This window comes from Nerophis lumbriciformis, linkage group LG06, assembly GCF_033978685.3.
Source record: "Nerophis lumbriciformis linkage group LG06, RoL_Nlum_v2.1, whole genome shotgun sequence".
Classification (NCBI taxonomy): Eukaryota; Metazoa; Chordata; class Actinopteri; order Syngnathiformes; family Syngnathidae; genus Nerophis; species Nerophis lumbriciformis.
In genome coordinates, this window is record NC_084553.2 from 8,180,951 (window position 1) to 8,199,312 (window position 18,362).

General features: G+C 36.4%; 1 protein-coding gene across 3 annotated transcripts in view; it reads left to right on the top strand.

The window, feature by feature from the left end:
- eprs1 (glutamyl-prolyl-tRNA synthetase 1) overlaps positions 1–18,362 on the top strand; it is an 88,262-nt gene that overhangs the window by 25,396 nt on the left and 44,504 nt on the right. For all 3 annotated transcript variants that reach the window (XM_061963681.1, XM_061963683.1, XM_061963682.1), the window contains 8 exons: positions 1,798–2,031; positions 2,107–2,191; positions 4,959–5,018; positions 11,559–11,669; positions 11,750–11,886; positions 17,365–17,572; positions 17,638–17,750; positions 17,816–17,945. In XM_061963681.1, the coding sequence (XP_061819665.1) occupies positions 1,798–2,031; positions 2,107–2,191; positions 4,959–5,018; positions 11,559–11,669; positions 11,750–11,886; positions 17,365–17,572; positions 17,638–17,750; positions 17,816–17,945 (1,078 nt within the window). The remainder of the gene's footprint in view (positions 1–1,797; positions 2,032–2,106; positions 2,192–4,958; positions 5,019–11,558; positions 11,670–11,749; positions 11,887–17,364; positions 17,573–17,637; positions 17,751–17,815; positions 17,946–18,362) is intronic.

The window sequence follows — 18,362 nt, forward strand, 5'->3', positions numbered from 1 at the left end:
TTAAAGATAATGCAAGCATGTTTAACACATATAGTTAATATTGTTAACAACTTAAAGGTGGTTAAAGATAAAACAAGCATGTTTAACACATAGTTAATATTGTTAACAACTTAAAGGTGGTTAAAGATAATACAAGCATGTTTAACACATATAGTTAATATTGTTAACAACTTAAAGGTGGTTAAAGATAATACAAGCATGTTTAACACATATAGTTAATATTGTTAACAACTTAAAGGTGGTTAAAGATAATACAAGCACGTTTAACACATATAGATTCCTTTCTTTCATGAAGACAAGAATATAAGTTGGTGTATTACCTGATTCTGATGACTTGCATTGATTGGAATCAGACAGTGGTGATGATAACATCCGCATTTTCGAATGGAGGAGAAAAAAAGTCCTCCTTTCTGTCCAATACCACATGAAAGTGGTTGGTTTTTGGCATCTTATTTATCCAGCTTCCGTACTCCTTTGTATACACTTTACAAGAAATACATTGTCGGCAAACTCCGTAGCTTGCTAGCTTGTGCACGCCAGCTTTCTGAGACTCTTATTTTGGTAGCGCCGGCAGGATGAAGCAGAGCTTTTATTGTGCAACTGTGCAGTCGGTCTTTGGAGTTTTGACGACAGGTACGGCGCCAGAGTCTGTTGAAATAAAGTGTTTCTCGCCTTCCAGTCGGTAATTTTAATGAGCTGGCAGCAGCCAGCGTCATCTAAGAAGACCCTCGGGTGCCGTGAATGTCAATCAAGTGACGAAAGTGACGTCATAGTGAAGATTTATGATCGCTCATTTTTAGGACTATTTTTTTAATGCCTGGCTGGTGATCGACTGACACACCCTCCGAGATCGACCGGTAGATCGCGATCGACGTAATGAGCACCCCTGCATTAAACAATGTAACAAGGTTTTCCAAAATAAATCAGCTCAAATTATGGGAAAAAAAAATCCCAACATGGCACTGCCATATTTATTATTGAAGTCACAAAGTGCATTATTTTTTTGAACATGCCTCAAAACGGCAGCTTGGAATTTGGGACATGCTCTCCCTGAGAGAGCATGAGGAGGTTGAGGTTCTGGGTATTTGTTCTGTTGTGTTTATGTTGTGTTACGGTGCGGATGTTCTCCCGAAATGTGCTTGTCATTCTTGTTTGGTGTGGGTTCACAGTGTGGCGCATATTTGTAACCGTGTTAAAGTTGTTTATACGGCCACCCTCAGTGTGACCTGTATGGCTGTTGACCAAGTATGGGTTGCATTCACTTGTGTGTGTGAAAAGTCGTAGATATTATGTGACTGGGCCGGCGCGCAAAGGCAGTGCCTTTAAGGTTTATTGGCGCTCTGTACTTCTCCCTACGTCCGTGTACACAGCGGAGTTTGAAAAAGTTATACATTTTACTTTTTGAAACCGATATCGATCATTTTTAAACCGATACCGATAATTTCCGATATTACATTTTAAAGCATTTATCGGCCGATAATATCCGACTGCTGATATTATCGGACATCCCTAGTCTAGTAGTATGTTCACTATTTTATTTAAGGATATAATTGTTCTTCCATTGCAATAAGAAACATATGTTTAATGCACCCTAAGACTTTTTGTTAAAATAAATCTAATAATGCCATTTTTTTGTGGTTCCCTTTATTTAGAAAAGTATCAAAATACATTTTGGTACCGGTACTAAAATATTGGTATCGGGACATCCCTAGATTGTTGACTTCCAATAATGTTTTTAGGAAGGCCAGAGAGCATTCTTTGTGTTCATCCTGAACGTTTCCTAATCATCTCTCTCAGAGTCTACCCCACGTACGACTTCGCCTGCCCCATCGTGGACAGCCGGGAGAATGTCACCCACGCCCTCAGGACCACCGAGTATCACGACCGGGACGAGCAGTACTACTGGATCATCGACGCCCTGGGCATCAGGAAGCCGTACATCTGGGAGTACGCCCGACTCAACCTCAACAACACGGTGCTGTCCAAGAGGAAGCTCACCTGGTTTGTGGAGGAAGGCTACGTGGACGGATGGTAGGTCGGGGCTCCGTTGTGCGCCGCGATAACCGCGGGCTGTCCAGGTGACCTTTGTCTCCACGCCGCCCTCAGGGACGACCCTCGCTTCCCCACTGTCAGAGGCGTCCTGCGGAGAGGCATGACCGTGGAGGGACTCAAGCAGTTCATAGCAGCGCAGGTAAGTTTGTCGTAAAGGTGCTATGGCCTTCTTTTTTTAATTTTCCCTATTCAAAAAGCTAAGGTCTTTTAAAAAGGGAACTGCACTTTTTTTGAACAAGACCAAAGGTTTTTGGGGTTTTTTGCATTATAACCTATAAGTGAAGTGTGAAGTGAAGTGAATTATATTTATATAGCGCTTTTCTCTAGTGACTCAAAGCGCTTTACATAGTGAAACCCAATATCTAAGTTACATTTAAACCAGTGTGGGTGGCACTGGGAGCAGGTGTGTAAAGTGTCTTGCCCAAGGACACAACAGCAGTAACTAGGATGGCGGAAGTGGGAATCGAACCTGGAACCCTCAAGTTGCTGGCACAGCCACTCTACCAACCGAGCTATGCTGCCCCAATAAAAATTGTCTTGTTCTTGGTGGTGTTGGAGCCTTTAAAATTATTCAATATTTTCATTGATTTACTGTGTCTTTAAAATAGTGGGAAAAAAAGACCGTACTACTATCTAAATCTATCAATTTAATTAATATTTTTATTGATTTACAGTATTTTTAAAATAGCAAAAAAATGCCTTACTCTTTAAATCTTTTTAACTAATATTTTCATCGATTTACAGTATTTTTAAAATCGCAAAAAAACACATTACTATTTAAATCTATCATTGTAATTATGTTCATTGATTTAAAGTATTTTTAAAATAGCAAAAAAAAGACCTTACTATTTAAATCTATAAATTTAATTAATATTTTCATTGATTTACAGTATTTTTAAAATAGCGAAAAATACCTTACTATTTAAATCCATAAAATTAATCAATATTTTCATTGATTTACAGTATCTTTAAAATAGCAAAAACACATTACTATCTAAATCTGTCAATTTAATTAATATTTTCATTGATTTACAGTATTTTTAAAATAGCAAAAAAGACCTTACTATTTAAATATTTTTAACTAATATTTTCATCGATTTACAATATTTTTAAAATAGCAAAAAAAGACATTACTATTTAAATCTATCAAATTAATCAATATGTTCATTGATTTACAGTATCTTTAAAATAGCAAAAAACATCTTACTATCTAAATCTATCAATTTAATTAATATTTTCATTGATTGACAGTATTTTTAAAATAGCAGAAAAAAGACCTTACTATTTAAATGTATACATTTTATGAATATTTTCATTGATTTACAGTATTTTTAAAATAGCAGAAAAAAGACCATCCATCCATCCATCTTCTTCCGCTTATCCGAGGTCGGGTCGCGGGGGCAGCAGCCTAAGCAGGGAAGCCCAGACTTCCCTCTCCCCAGCCACCTCGTCCAGCTCTTCCTGTGGGATCCCGAGGCGTTCCCAGGCCAGCCGGGAGACATAGTCTTCCCAACGTGTCCTGGGTCTTCCCCGCGGCCTCCTACCGGTCGGACGTGCCCTAAACACCTCCCTAGGGAGGCGTTCGGGTGGCATCCTGACCAGATGCCCGAACCACCTCATCTGGCTCCTCTCGATGTGGAGGAGCAGCGGCTTTACTAGAAAAAAGACCTTACTATTTAAATGCATACATTTTATGAATATTTTCAATGATTTACAGTATTTTTAAAATAGCAAAAAATACCTTACTATTTAAATTTATCAATTTAATTAATATTTTCATTGATTTACACTATTTTTAAAATAGCAAAAAAATAAATTACTATTTAAATCTAATATTGTAATTAATATGTTCATTGATTTAAAGTATTTTTAAAATAGCAAAAAAAAGACCTTACTGTTTAAATCTATCAATTTAATTATTTTCATTGATTTATAGTATCTTTAAAATAGCAAAAAAACACCTTACTATCTTAATCCATCAATTTAATTAATATTCTCATTTATTTACAGTATTTTTAAAATAGCAAAAAAGACCTTACTATTTAAATATTTTTAACTAATATTTTCATCGATTTACAGTATTTGTAAAATAGCAAAAATATACATTACTATTTAAATCTATCATTGTAATTAATATGTTCATTGATTTCAAGTATTTTTTTAAATAGCAAAAAAAGACCTTACTATTTAAATATCAATGTAATTAATATTTTCATTGATTTACAATATTTTTAAAATAGCGAAAAATGCCTTACTATTTAAATCTATAAAATTAATCAATATTTTAATTGATTTACAGTAACTTTAAAATAGCAGAAAAAAGACCTTACTATTTAAATGTATACATTTTATGAATATTTTCATTGATTTACGGTATTTTTAAAATAGCAAAAAAGACTTTACTATTTCAATCTTTTTAACTAATATTTTCATCGATTTACAGTATTTTTAAAATAGCAAAAAATACATTACTATTTAAATCTATCATTGTAATTAATATGTTCATTGATTTAAAGTATTTTTAAAATGGCAAAAAAGACCGTACTATCTAAATATCATGTAATTAATATTTTCATTGATTTATAATATTTTTAAAATAGCGAAAAATACCTTACTATTTAAATCTATAAAATGTATCTATATTTTCATTGTTTTAAAGTATCTTTAAAATAGCAAAAAAACACCTTACTATCTAAATTTATCAATTTAATTAATATTTTAATTGATTTACAGTATTTTTAAAATAGCAGCAAAAATACCTTACTATTTACATCAATTTCATGAATATTTTCATTGATTTACAGTATCTTTAAAATAGCAAAAAAAAGACCTTACTATTTAAATCTATCAATTTGATTAATATTTTCCACTGAACGCTTGACACATTTCCCCTTTTTTCTTTGCAGGGAGGTTCGAGGTCTGTGGTGAACATGGAGTGGGACAAGATTTGGGCCTTCAATAAGAAGGTAGAGTTTCCCCTCTTTCTTCGAACTCTAGAAGTGCACAAGGAATGAGAGAAACGTTTCATTGAGGTTGGCAAAGCAGAATAGAAGCGGATTAAACAGGCGCTCATGTTGAAGCCTGTCAGTGAGTCAATGAGGCACAATCCTTTGGCTTCTACGCTGCTATTTTTGACTGATTTTCGAGTCTCATAACTTTTTTTCTGTTTGCTTATTTTCTGTCAGCCTCCATAACCATCCACACCCTCTCATTTCATACTTCCCTTTTCACCTCATCAGTCATTTGCTTGCTACATTGTTTTTTTTTCTGACTGGCTGCTTCCTGCACGAGTCCAGAAGCTTATCAAAAGTGATACAAGTCTTGATATCATGTGATGCAAAGAAAAAGAAAAAGTGCTCCAGGCCTCAGTTTAGTTGGCAGTACATGTGATTGGCTAGAAAATATTTATTTTATTGCAGAGCTGTCATACTGAGTGTTTTTGTATTGTTTTTTTTTTTGTCTGTTTCTATGAGAATTAACTTTAAAAACACAAAGGTGTGTCTTTGTGTCTAGGTTTTGTTTTTGGACCTTTTTTTGTAATTTTATTGACTGTCGATAATAGTTAAAGTTGCTTGTTTGACCATTTTATTACAAAAACACTTAAAATTTTAGTTTTTTTCATATGAGCAAATATTCCTTCCGCTATTTAAATCAGCCTATTCTACCACTTAGGGTCTGTGTTTGCGGTTTCAGCGTGTTCTTTTGCTATAGATCAGGGGTGTCCAAAGTGCGGCGCAGGGGCCAAAATTCGCCCGTAGCTAGTTGTAATTAACGGCCCACAGCACAATTGTTTGCATTCTAATATTAGCATGCTAGTTTTTTTTAGCAAATTTTGCAGGTATACGCCTCCACGTCAAGTATTATTACTGTCAGGTTCAAACACTGATGACATCTATTAAACAAGACAAGAGGCAAAGAATTAAACAGAGACAGAATTCAATTTGGACTCAATTGAGGAGACACGCCTGGACACACTGTACCCTTGTACAGTATCTCAGCACTCTCTGCCAAAAGATTGCATGCCTCCTTCTTTTATTTTGGACCCACCCCCGACCACATGGCCACCTTCGTTTCCAAAGGACAAAGGTCGCAAAAAGTTCACAGAAAAGGTCGTAAACAATTCACAGGAAAGGTCAGTTCAAAAAGAGTTCGTAAAATACTTCAAAAAGAGGTCATCGGGAAATTGGGCAGATCCTGTCATCTCTCCGCTCTGAAGTCCTTGGGCCAGAACAAGATCCTTCTGTTGAATACCATACATGAAAGAACACAGAAAGCCCTTCATGTGATTCTCCCCCTTACACAGTGGAGTTTTACGAGCATTCTTCTTGGTAGGTTTCAAAGACAGCTTTTGTCTTTTTGCCTGGAACTCATTTCAACACAAAGTTTTCTGTGATAACTTACAAACAATTATTCTAACAATTACTTAACCAATTATACCTGTTAGCATGCTAGCTTTTCCCCCTGCTAATTTTCTGGGTATACACTGCAGTCATATTTTGATACTTGATGCTTGGTAATGTTGGCATACTAGCATTTTAAACCAATTTTTTTAGGTACACATCTAAAATATTCTGTTGCCTAGCGCATTTTACAGTTAGCATTTTTGGATGCTAACATAAGCATGCTTGCTTTTTTTTAGCTGATTTAGCAGGTAGAGTGTATACCTGCTAAAAAAAATTGCATCTATTTTGGTATTTCACAAATGCTAACTGTTAGCATGCTATTGTTTTATTATTTTGGATCATTTTGCTCATATTTTTTGTTACTTGACGCAATCTGGCGTTTGAATTTTGTCGATTGAATTTTTTTTAACATCAAATTATGCTGACAATTTAATTGAAAACAAATCCAGTGTTTTAAAATATTGTGTATAAAAATCAATGTTAAAAAAATTCAGTGCTGAAAAATTCTCTGCTTCAAAAGGCAAGACTCCATCCATCCATCCATCTTCTTCCGCTTTATCCGAGGTCGGGTCGCGGGGGCAGCAGCCTAAGCAGGGAAGCCCAGACTTCCCTCTCCCCAGCCACGTCATCCAGCTCCTCCCGGGGGACCCCGAGGCGCTCCCAGGCCAGCCGGGAGACCTAGTCCTCCCAACGTGTCCTGGGTCTTCCCCGCGGCCTCCTACCGGTCGGACGTGCCCTAAACACCTCCCTAGGGAGGCGTTCGGGTGGCATCCTGACCAGATGCCCGAACCACCTCATCTGGCTCCTCTCGATGTGGAGGAGCAGCGGCTTTACTTTGAGCTCCTCCCGGATGACAGAGCTTCTCACCCTATCTCTAAGGGAGAGCCCCGCTACCCGGCGGAGGAAACTCATTTCGGCCGCTTGTACCCGTGATCTTGTCCTTTCGGTCATAACCCAAAGCTCATGACCATAGGTGAGGATGGGAACGTAGATCGACCGGTAAATTGAGAGCTTTGGCTTCCGGCTCAGCTCCTTCTTCACCACAACGGACCGATACATCGTCCGCATTACTGAAGACGCCGCACCGATCCGCCTGTCGATCTCACGATCCACTCTTCCCTCACTCGTGAACAAGACTCCGAGGTACTTGAACTCCTCCACTTGGGGCAAAATTTCCTCCCCAACCCGGAGATGGCACTCCACCCTTTTCCGGGCGAGAACCATGGACTCGGACTTGGAGGTGCTGATTCTCATCCCAGTCGCTTCACACTCAGCTGCGAACCGATCCAGTGAGAGCTGAAGATCCTGGCCAGATGAAGCCATCAGGACCACATCATCTGCAAAAAGCAGAGACCTAATCCTGCAGCCACCAAACCAGATCCCCTCAACGCCTTGACTGCGCCTAGAAATTCTGTCCATAAAAGTTATGAACAGAATCGGTGACAAAGGGCAGCCTTGGCGGAGTCCAACCCTCACTGGAAACGTGTCCGACTTACTACCGGCAATGCGGACCAAGCTCTGACACTGATCATACAGGGAGCGGACTGCCACAATCAGACAGTCCGATACCCCATACTCTCTGAGCACTCCCCACAGGACTTCCCAAGGGACACGGTCGAATGCCTTCTCCAAGTCCACAAAACACATGTAGACTGGTTGGGCAAACTCCCATGTACCCTCAAGGACCCTGCCGAGAGTATAGAGCTGGTCCACAGTTCCACGACCAGGACGAAAACCACACTGTTCCTCCTGAATCCGAGGTTCGACTATCCGGCGTAGCCTCCTCTCCAGTACACCTGAATAGACCTTACCGGGAAGGCTGAGGAGTGTGATCCCACGATAGTTAGAACACACCCTCCGGTTCCCCTTCTTAAAGAGAGGAACCACCACCCCGGTCTGCCAATCCAGTGGTACCGCCCCCGATGTCCACGCGATGCTGCAGAGTCTTGTCAACCAAGACAGCCCCACAGCATCCAGAGCCTTAAGGAACTCCGGGCGGATCTCATCTACCCCCGGAGCCTTGCCACCGAGGAGCTTTTTAACTACCTCAGCAACCTCAGCCCCAGAAATAGGAAAAAGGCAAGACTCACTTCCAGTAAATTTAGACTGAAGCAATCGATCCTGTCTCAGAACCAGCCAATGAGGTTTCAAGTTTGAAGTCACGTGACACAGGTCTTGCAAAACAGCATAAAAAAGGCAGTTACCGGGGCAACTTTGTCATAACGCAAGGTAATAAACACTTGAATGTGGCCCGCTGGATATTTTCAAACTATAGAAATGATTCCAATGGTTAGAATCTGCACTTTCGAGTGTAATACGGGTTACTACAGTGACCATGGGAAACGCTGCTTCATACAGAAGAGTGGGCGGGGCAGCAACACGCCTGAAACCTCGCAAACGCGAGTGTCCGACGGAGGCAGAGTTTACAACAAAGTTCTGCAGAACAGTGATATTATATCAAATAAGTGGATGTTTTTTTATCCTTTTGCCTTTTATTTTTCGCCGTGTTTGTTACATCTTTGTTGCTCTTGCTCGATTATAAAGATGTCGATCAAGGAGGTGGTCTTGGAAGTAGAGGAGCAACATTCATATATTCTCAATATTCAGTGTTTTATTGTTTGTAGTTCATTTTGTAAATCCCACATTCTCTGTATTTTTATGTACATTCAAGTGTCTTTTTCAGGAAAAAACTAAACAGACCATCACAAAAACAGGATGAACTTGAGTTTTTTTTACTTAATTAAGACAGTCAGAATGTACATACAAATATAGAATGTGGGATTTACAATATTAACTATGAACAATAAATAACTTAATATTGAATATATGAACCTTGCTCCTAGGGATGTCCGATAATATCGGACTGACAATATTATCGGACGATAAATGCTTTAAAATGTAATATCGGAAATTATCGGTATCGGTTTCAAAAAGTAAAATTTAGGACTTTTTAAAATGTCGCTGTATACACGGACGTAGGGAGGGGTATAGAGCGCCAATAAACCTTAAAGGCGCTGCCTTTGCGTGACGGCCCAATCACATAATATCTACGGCTTTTCACACACACAAGTGAATGTGTCTGGTGTTTTGAGGCATGTTAAAAAAAATAATGCACTTTGTGACTTCAATAATAAATATGGCAGTGCCATGTTGGCATTTTTTTCCATAACTTGAGTTGATTAATTTTGGAAAACCTTGTTACATTGTTTAATGCATCCAGCGGGGCATCACAACAAAATTAGGCATAATAATGCGTTAATTCCACGACTGTATGTATCGGTATCGCTTGATATCGGAATCGGTAATTAAGAGTTGGACAATATTGGAATACGGAATATACAGTATATATATATATATATATATATGTATGTATGTATGTATGTATGTATGTATGTATGTATGTATGTATGTATGTATGTATGTATGTATGTATGTATATATATATATATATATATATATATATATATATATATATATATATATATATATATGTATGTATATATTATATATATGTGTGTGTGTATATATCCATCCATTTTCTACCGCTTATTCCCTTTTGGGGTCGCGGGGGGCGCTGGAGCCTATCTCAGCTACAATCGGGCGGAAGGCGGGGTACACCCTGGACAAGTCGCCACCTCATCGCAGCGTGTGTGTATATATATATATATATATATATATATATATATATATATATATATATATATATATACACACACACATGTATGTATATATATTATATATGTGTATATATATATATACACATATATTTATGTATATATATATACATACACAAATATATGTGTGTATATATATATATATATATACACATATTTGTGTATATATATATATGCACATATATTTATGTATATATATATATATATATATATATATATATATATATATATATACACACACATATATTTATGTATGTATATATATATATATATATACACATATATTTATGTATATATATATATATATATACACACATTATGTATATATACACATATATTTATGTAAATATATATATATATATATATACACATTATGTATATATACACATATATTTATGTATATATATATATATATATATATATTTATGTGTATATTTATAAATATATAATATTCATATGTATATTTATATATATAAATATATATATATTTATGTGTGTATATATATATATATATATATATATATATATATATATATATATATATATATATATATATATATATATATATATATTTGTGTGCATGCGTGCGGGCATTTATATGTATGTATGTGTATTTGTATATGTGTATGTATGTATGTATTTGTGTATATATATATATATATATATATATATATCATATTTTTTTGGTTAATTTGTGTTTTTTTAAGTATTATTTTTCCTTTTTTTTTGTTTTTTTGATGTATTTCAAAAGTATTGCACTTGTATGTCTTAACTGCTTTGCACATTTAGGTTGCTCTATTTTCTTTGGTTAGATTCAGATTCTTCCAAGATTTTGTAAATAACATTAAGAAAAAATAAAAGTCATAGCAGCAACCAAAGGCGCTTTTTTTGTATCGTATCATCATTTATATACTAAATATATTACAAGAATTGTGTTGAATTGAATGGAATGGTGAGGCGCCCAAAGACGGTAAAAGGTTATTGTGCATTTTAGCTTCATCCTGAAATTCCACATGAATATTCCTAACATTTTGTGTGTAGAGTATTTTTTTATATCCTTTCCTTCCGTCCGTTGTCAATGTGGACTTTATTTTAAACAGCATCTCACTCTTCTGTTTCCAAGCTGCCCGTTAGCTGTGTGAAGGTATTCCTCTCTCCCCCGCGTCCTTTCTCTTTCTCTTCTCTGCTATGTCGTGTGTATGTGTGTGTGTGTGAGAGCTTCAAGGGGCATCGGAAAGTTTAAGTTGCAAAATGAAAGTCAACTGTGGCCTCAACAAGCAGCTGCTTTTTGGATGTGCATGCAGCCGCTATTCACTCACCAAGGCATTTTTGTTGTCGTTTATAAGGTTTTTTTTTACCGTTTTTCCCTCCCTGTTTTTATAGTGTGTTGGGGAAAAAGCATATTTAGTTTGTTTTCCTTGTGTTTTAGGTGATTGACCCGGTCGCCCCCAGATACACGGCTCTGTCCAGCTCCTACGTGGTTCCGGTTTCTGTCCCGGAAGCGACGGAGGAGATGAAGGAAGTGGCCAAACATCCCAAGGTTGCTAGTTTTTCCCCTCCTTACAAACATTACACTACACACTCAGTACTCAAGTGACCCTTTTTCCCGTATCCACCTAGAACGCCGAGGTGGGTATGAAGCAGGTTTGGTACGGACCCCGGGTCCTGGTGGAGGGAGCGGACGCCGAGACGTTCTCAGTGGGCGAGGTGGTCACCTTCATCAACTGGGGCAACCTTATCATCACCAAGATCAATAAGTAAGTCTTATATGTATTCCTCTAGGACAGGGGTGCCTAAAGTGAGGCCCCCGGGACAAATTTGGCCCTGCAAAATGTGTCCTCCAAGTGCAATACATAATCGTGAAAAAAATCACACTAAAATTCTCAGGGATCCCACTCATAAAAGTGATGAAAAATGGTCGTACATTTATTTTAAAATCTTTTAATTTTCAACGCTTAAATCTCTAGATAAACTTCAGATCTATTCGTCGATCATAAGTTTTTATTATTTTTTTCATTGTTTTTTGTTGTTGTTTGTTTAATGCCCTTTTTGTCATAGAATGCCTTGTTTATTATGGCAGAGACACAAAATATGCATGATTTTTCTAAAAAAAAATTGAAGTGTAATTTTTGATGTGAAGTAATTGGAGCCTCCAATAGGTCAATAATTCATAACATTGATTCATTATAATTTTATTTTGAGCAATGACCGTTTAAAAAATAAAAATAAAATAAAAAAAAATCACACTAAAATTCTCAGGCATCCAAAAGGGTCCCACTCATAAAAGTGTTGATAAAGGTCGTACATTTAAAAAATATATATTTTTATTTTCAAAGTGTAATTTTTGATGTGAAGTAATTGGAGCCTCCAATAGGTCAATAATTCATAACAACATTGATTCATTATAATTTTATTTTGAGCAATGACAGCAAAATCACACAAAAATTCTCAGGGATCCAAAAGGGTCCCACTCATAAAAGTGATGAAAAAGGTTGTACATTTAAAAACTTTTTTTTTTTTTTTTTTTTTTCAACGCTTAAATCTGTAGATAAACTTCAGATATATTTGTCGATCATAAGTTTTTATAATTTTTTTCATTGATTTTTTTTCTTGTTTGTTTCATGCCCTTTTGGTCATAGAATAAATACCTTGTTTTTTATGGCAGAGACACAAAATATGCATGATTTTTCTCAAAAAAAATTTAAGTGTAATTTTTGATGTGAAGTAATTGGAGCCTCCAATAGGTCAATAATTCATAACATTGATTCATTATAATTTTATTTTGAGCAATGACAGTTAAAAAAAAAATCACACTAAAATTCTCAGGGATCCAAAAGGGTCCCACTCATAAAAGTGATGAAAAATGGTCGTACATTTATTTTAAAATCTTTTAATTTTCAACGCTTAAATCTCTAGATAAACTTCAGATCTATTCGTCGATCATAAGTTTTTATTATTTTTTCATTGTTTTTTGTTGTTTGTTTAATGCCCTTTTTGTCATAGAATGCCTTGTTTATTATGGCAGAGACACAAAATATGCATGATTTTTCTCAAAAAAAATGTAAGTGTAATTTTTGATGTGAAGTAATTGGAGCCTCCAATAGGTCAATAATTCATAACATTGATTCATTATAATTTTATTTTGAGCAATGACAGTTAAAAAAAAAATCACACTAAAATTCTCAGGGATCCAAAAGGGTCCCACTCATAAAAGTGATGAAAAAGGTTGTACATTTAAAAACTTTTTTTTTTTTTTTTTCAACGCTTAAATCTGTAGATAAACTTCAGATATATTTGTCGATCATAAGTTTTTATTATTTTTTTCATTGCTTTTTTTTCTTGTTTGTTTAATGCCCTTTTGGTCATAGAATAAATACCTTGTTTTTTATGGCAGAGACACAAAATATGCATGATTTTTCTCAAAAAAAATTTAAGTGTAATTTTTGATGTGAAGTAATTGGAGCCTCCAATAGGTCAATAATTCATAACAACATTGATTCATTATCATTTTATTTTGAGCAATGACAGTTAAAAAAAAAAAAATCACACTAAAATTCTCAGGGATCCAAAAGGGTCCCACTCATAAAAGTGATGAAAAATGGTCGTACATTTATTTTAAAATCTTTTAATTTTCAACGCTTAAGTCTCTAGATAAACTTCAGATCTATTCGTCGATCATACGTTTTTATTATTTTTTCATTGTTTTTTGTTGTTTGTTTAATGCCCTTTTTGTCATAGAATGCCTTGTTTATTATGGCAGAGACACAAAATATGCATGATTTTTCTCAAAAAAAATGTAAGTGTTATTTTTGATGTGAAGTAATTGGAGCCTCCAATAGGTCAATAATTCATAACATTGATTCATTATAATTTTATTTTGAGCAATGACAGTTAAAAAAAAAATCACACTAAAATTCTCAGGGATCCAAAAGGGTCCCACTCATAAAAGTGATGAAAAAGGTCATACATTTAAAAACTTTTTTTTTTTCTTTCAACACTTAAATCTGTAGATAAACTTCAGATATATTTGTCGATCATAAGTTTTTATTATTTTTTTCATTGTTTTTTTTTCTTGTTTGTTTAATGCCCTTTTGGTCATAGAATAAATACCTTGTTTGTTATGGCAGAGACACAAAATATGCATGATGTTTCTCCAAAAAAATGTAAGTGTAATTTTTGATGTGAAGTAATTGGAGCCTCCAATAGGTCAATAATTCATAACATTGATTCATTATAATTTTATTTTGAGCATTGACAGTTAAAAAAAAATCACACTAAAATTCTCAGGGATCCAAAAGGGATTTTTTATTTCATAAAAGTGATGAAAAATGGTCGTACATTTATTTTAAAATCTTTTAATTTTCAACGCTTAAATCTCTAGATAAACTTCAGATCTATTCGTCGATCATAAGTTTTTATTATTTTTTCATTGTTTTTTGTTGTTTGTTTAATGCCCTTTTTGTCATAGAATGCCTTGTTTATTATGGCAGAGACACAAAATATGCATGATTTTTCTCAAAAAAAAATGTGTCATTTTTGATGTGAAGTAATTGGAGCCTCCAATAGGTCAATAATTCATAACATTGATTCATTATAATTTTATTTTGAGCAATGACCGTTTAAAAAATAAAAAAATAAAAAAATAAAAATCACACTAAAATTCTCAGGGATCCAAAAGGTTCCCACTTATAAAAGTGTTGATAAAGGTCGTACATTTAAAAAAAAATTTTTTTATTTTCAAAGTGTAATTTTTGATGTGAAGTAATTGGAGCCTCCAATAGGTCAATAATTCATAACAACATTGATTCATTATCATTTTATTTTGAGCAATGACAGCAAAATCACACTAAAATTCTCAGGGATCCAAAAGGGTCCCACTCATAAAAGTGATGAAAAAGGTTGGACATTTAAAAACTTTTTTTTAAATTTTTCAACGCTTAAATCTGTAGATAAACTTCAGATATATTTGTCGATCATAAGTTTTTATTATTTTTTTCATTGTTTTTTTTTTCTTGTTTGTTTAATGTCCTTTTGGTCATAGAATAAATACCTTGTTTTTTATGGCAGAGACACAAAATATGCATTATTTTTCTCAAATATTTTAAAAGTAGAATTTTTGAGGTGAAGTAATTGGATCCTTCAATTATCATCAATAATTCACAACATTGAATCATTATAATTTTATTTTGAGCAATGACAGTTAAAAAAAATCACACTGAAATTATGAGTGGGACCAAAAGGGTCCCACTCATAAAAGTAGTGAAAAAGGGTCAGAATTGTTTTACAATTTTTTTTTATTTCAACGCTTAAAACTTTAGATAAACTTCCGATCTATTCGTCGATACTGAGTTTTCATTTTTTCTTCATTGTTTTTAGAGATGGCCGATAAATGCTTTAAAATGTAATATCAGAAATTATCGGTATCGGTTTCAACCTCCCGATTTTCCCGGGAGACTCCCGAATTTCAGTGCCCCTCCCAAAAATCTCCCGGGGCAACCGTTCTCCCGATTTCCACCCGGACGACATCATTAAGGGCGTGCCTTAAAGGCACTGCCTTTAGCGTCCTCTACAACCTGTCGTCACGTCCGCTTTTCCTCCATACAAACAGCGTGCCGGCCCAGTCACATAATATCTACGGCTTTTCACACACACAAGTGAATGCAAATCATACTTGGTCAACAGCCATACAGGTCACACTGAGGGTGGCCGTATAAACAACCTTAACACCGTTACAAATATGCGCCACATTGTGAACCCACACCAAACAAGAATGACAAACACATTTCGGGAGAACATCCGCACCGTAACACAACATAAACACAACAGAACAAATACCCAGAACCCCTTGCAGCTACAATATACACCCCCCCGCTACCACCAAACCCCGCCCACCTCAACCTTGCCCACCTCAACCCCGCCCAAAATTAGGCATTATAATGTGATAATTCTACGACTGTATATATCGGTGTCGGTCATACTTGCCAAACCTCCCGGATTTTCCGGGAGACTCCCGAAATTCAGCACCTCTCCTGAAAACCTCCCGGAAGAAATTTTCTCCCGGAATTCAGCCGGAGCTGGAGGCCACGCCCCCTCCAGCTCCATGCGGACCTGAGTCCAGTGTGCGCACACAAGGAGACGAAGCAGAAGAACGAGACCATAGTCTAAGAGCGCAGGGGAGACACTTCTCCAGGGCCGATGTATGCTCGGGGCAACACCTTTCACCTTACCCGGCAGTGGGTCTCCACAGCGGACGACTTTAGGGTGAATGATGAGTCCAGCGATTAGTTGCAAATCTTGCTTTATTGATTGCTTGCACACAGCCAATCCAACACAAAACCAACTAGTCCCTCCCCACACTCACACTACGCTCCCTCTCTTCTCTCGCCCACACACTCACTGACGTCACTCACCTCACATGCTGTCACCTATTAAAGGGCCACACACACACATACTCTACTCTCATAACACACAGTACAGTTAGTAGAAGAACTGTGTTTTCATTACTGTGTATTTGATAGGTGCCATTGCCCAGGAATTGTATTGCATTGTATTTTCAAGTACAACAATGAGTAGATGAGTGTTATGTGTGTGTCTATGTGTAACTAAATGAACACTGAAATTCAAGTATTTCTTTTATTTATATATATAATAAAATAAATAAATATATATATAGCTAGAATTCACTGAAAGTCAAGTATTTCATACATATATATATATATATACATATATGAATGAAATACTCCAGTTGGTGAATTCTAGCTGTAAATATACTCCTCCCCTCTTAACCATGCCCCCAACCACGCCCCCCACCTCCCGAAATTGGAGGTCTCAAGGTTGGCAAGTATGGTGTCGGTTGATGTCGGAATTGGTAATTAAGAGTTGGACAATATCAGATATCGGCAAAAAAGCCATTATCGGACATCTCTAATTGTTTTTATAGTTTTAGCACCCTTTTTGTCATAGAATACCTTGTTTTTTTATGGCAAAGTATTGTACTTATTACACACCAACGTGCATCTTATTTGTAGTCATCATTACCAAATTCGGAGGTGTTGAAACCGCCATGTAAAAATCGCTAATGCTAATCAGTAGCATGTATATGGCAAATCCAATGTGAATTAGCATCGAGCTAGCGTGTTTTGTAAAGTGGAGCCTCTTTCTTTCAGGCATGCCTATTTTTTTGTCTGTCTGTTTGTAAAAGTACGGTACTTTCATCCACTTTCTTCTCCCTTCAGAGCGGCCGATGGCAAGGTTAAGTCAATGGACGCTCGCCTGGACCTGGACAACAAGGACTTCAAGAAGACCACCAAGATCACCTGGTTGGCGGAGTCGAACAGCGCCCCCCTGCTGCCCACCGTCTGCATCAACTACCAGCCGCTCATCTCCAAGGCGGTCATCACCAAGGACGACGACTTTAAAGACTTCATCAACAAGGAGAGCAAGGTGTGCCTCGGGGTTCCTCTCGGTGGTCGTGGACTTGCCAGTGACCTGGCTTTGTTTGGTCGCAGGCGGAGGAGAAGATGCTGGGCGACCCCTGTCTGAAGAACCTGAAGAAAGGCGACGTCATTCAGCTGCAGAGGCGGGGCTTCTACATCTGCGACCAACCCTACGAGCCAGTCAGGTGAGCAGAATGGGGCGCCTTTCAGGGTTTGATACCAGGTCCGTCTGTTTGATTGTGCCCTGCAGTCCTCACAGCTGTAAGGAGAGTCCGTGCGTCCTGATCTACATTCCCGATGGTCACACCAAGGAGATGCCCACCGCTGGCTCCAAAGACAAGGACAAGGACAAGAGCAAGAGCCAAGCACCAGCCAACACGGTGAGCTTGCAAATCGCCCGCACACTGAAGAATCCAAGCATGCGGGCGCCATTTGAATACTTTTCAGTTTCAAAACCAATACTAAATATAATATTTTTTAACCTTTAAGGCTCCGCTCAAGTTTGGTCCCGGGGACCCGGAAGTCATAAAAATGTTAAAAATAAGTCCTATATAGTTTTTTTTTAATGCTTATCTATTCGTCAATCATGCATTTTTGTTATTTGTTCATTGTTTTTTTTGTTTGTTTAGCGCCCTTTTTTTGTCATAGAATACCTTGTTTTTTATGGCCAAGAGACACACAATATTCAATATTATTTCTATTTAATAGTTAACAAAAATTAATATTTGATGTGAAGTAATTAGAGCTTTCAATATGTCAATAATTCATAACAACATTGATTTTGATTCATTATTATT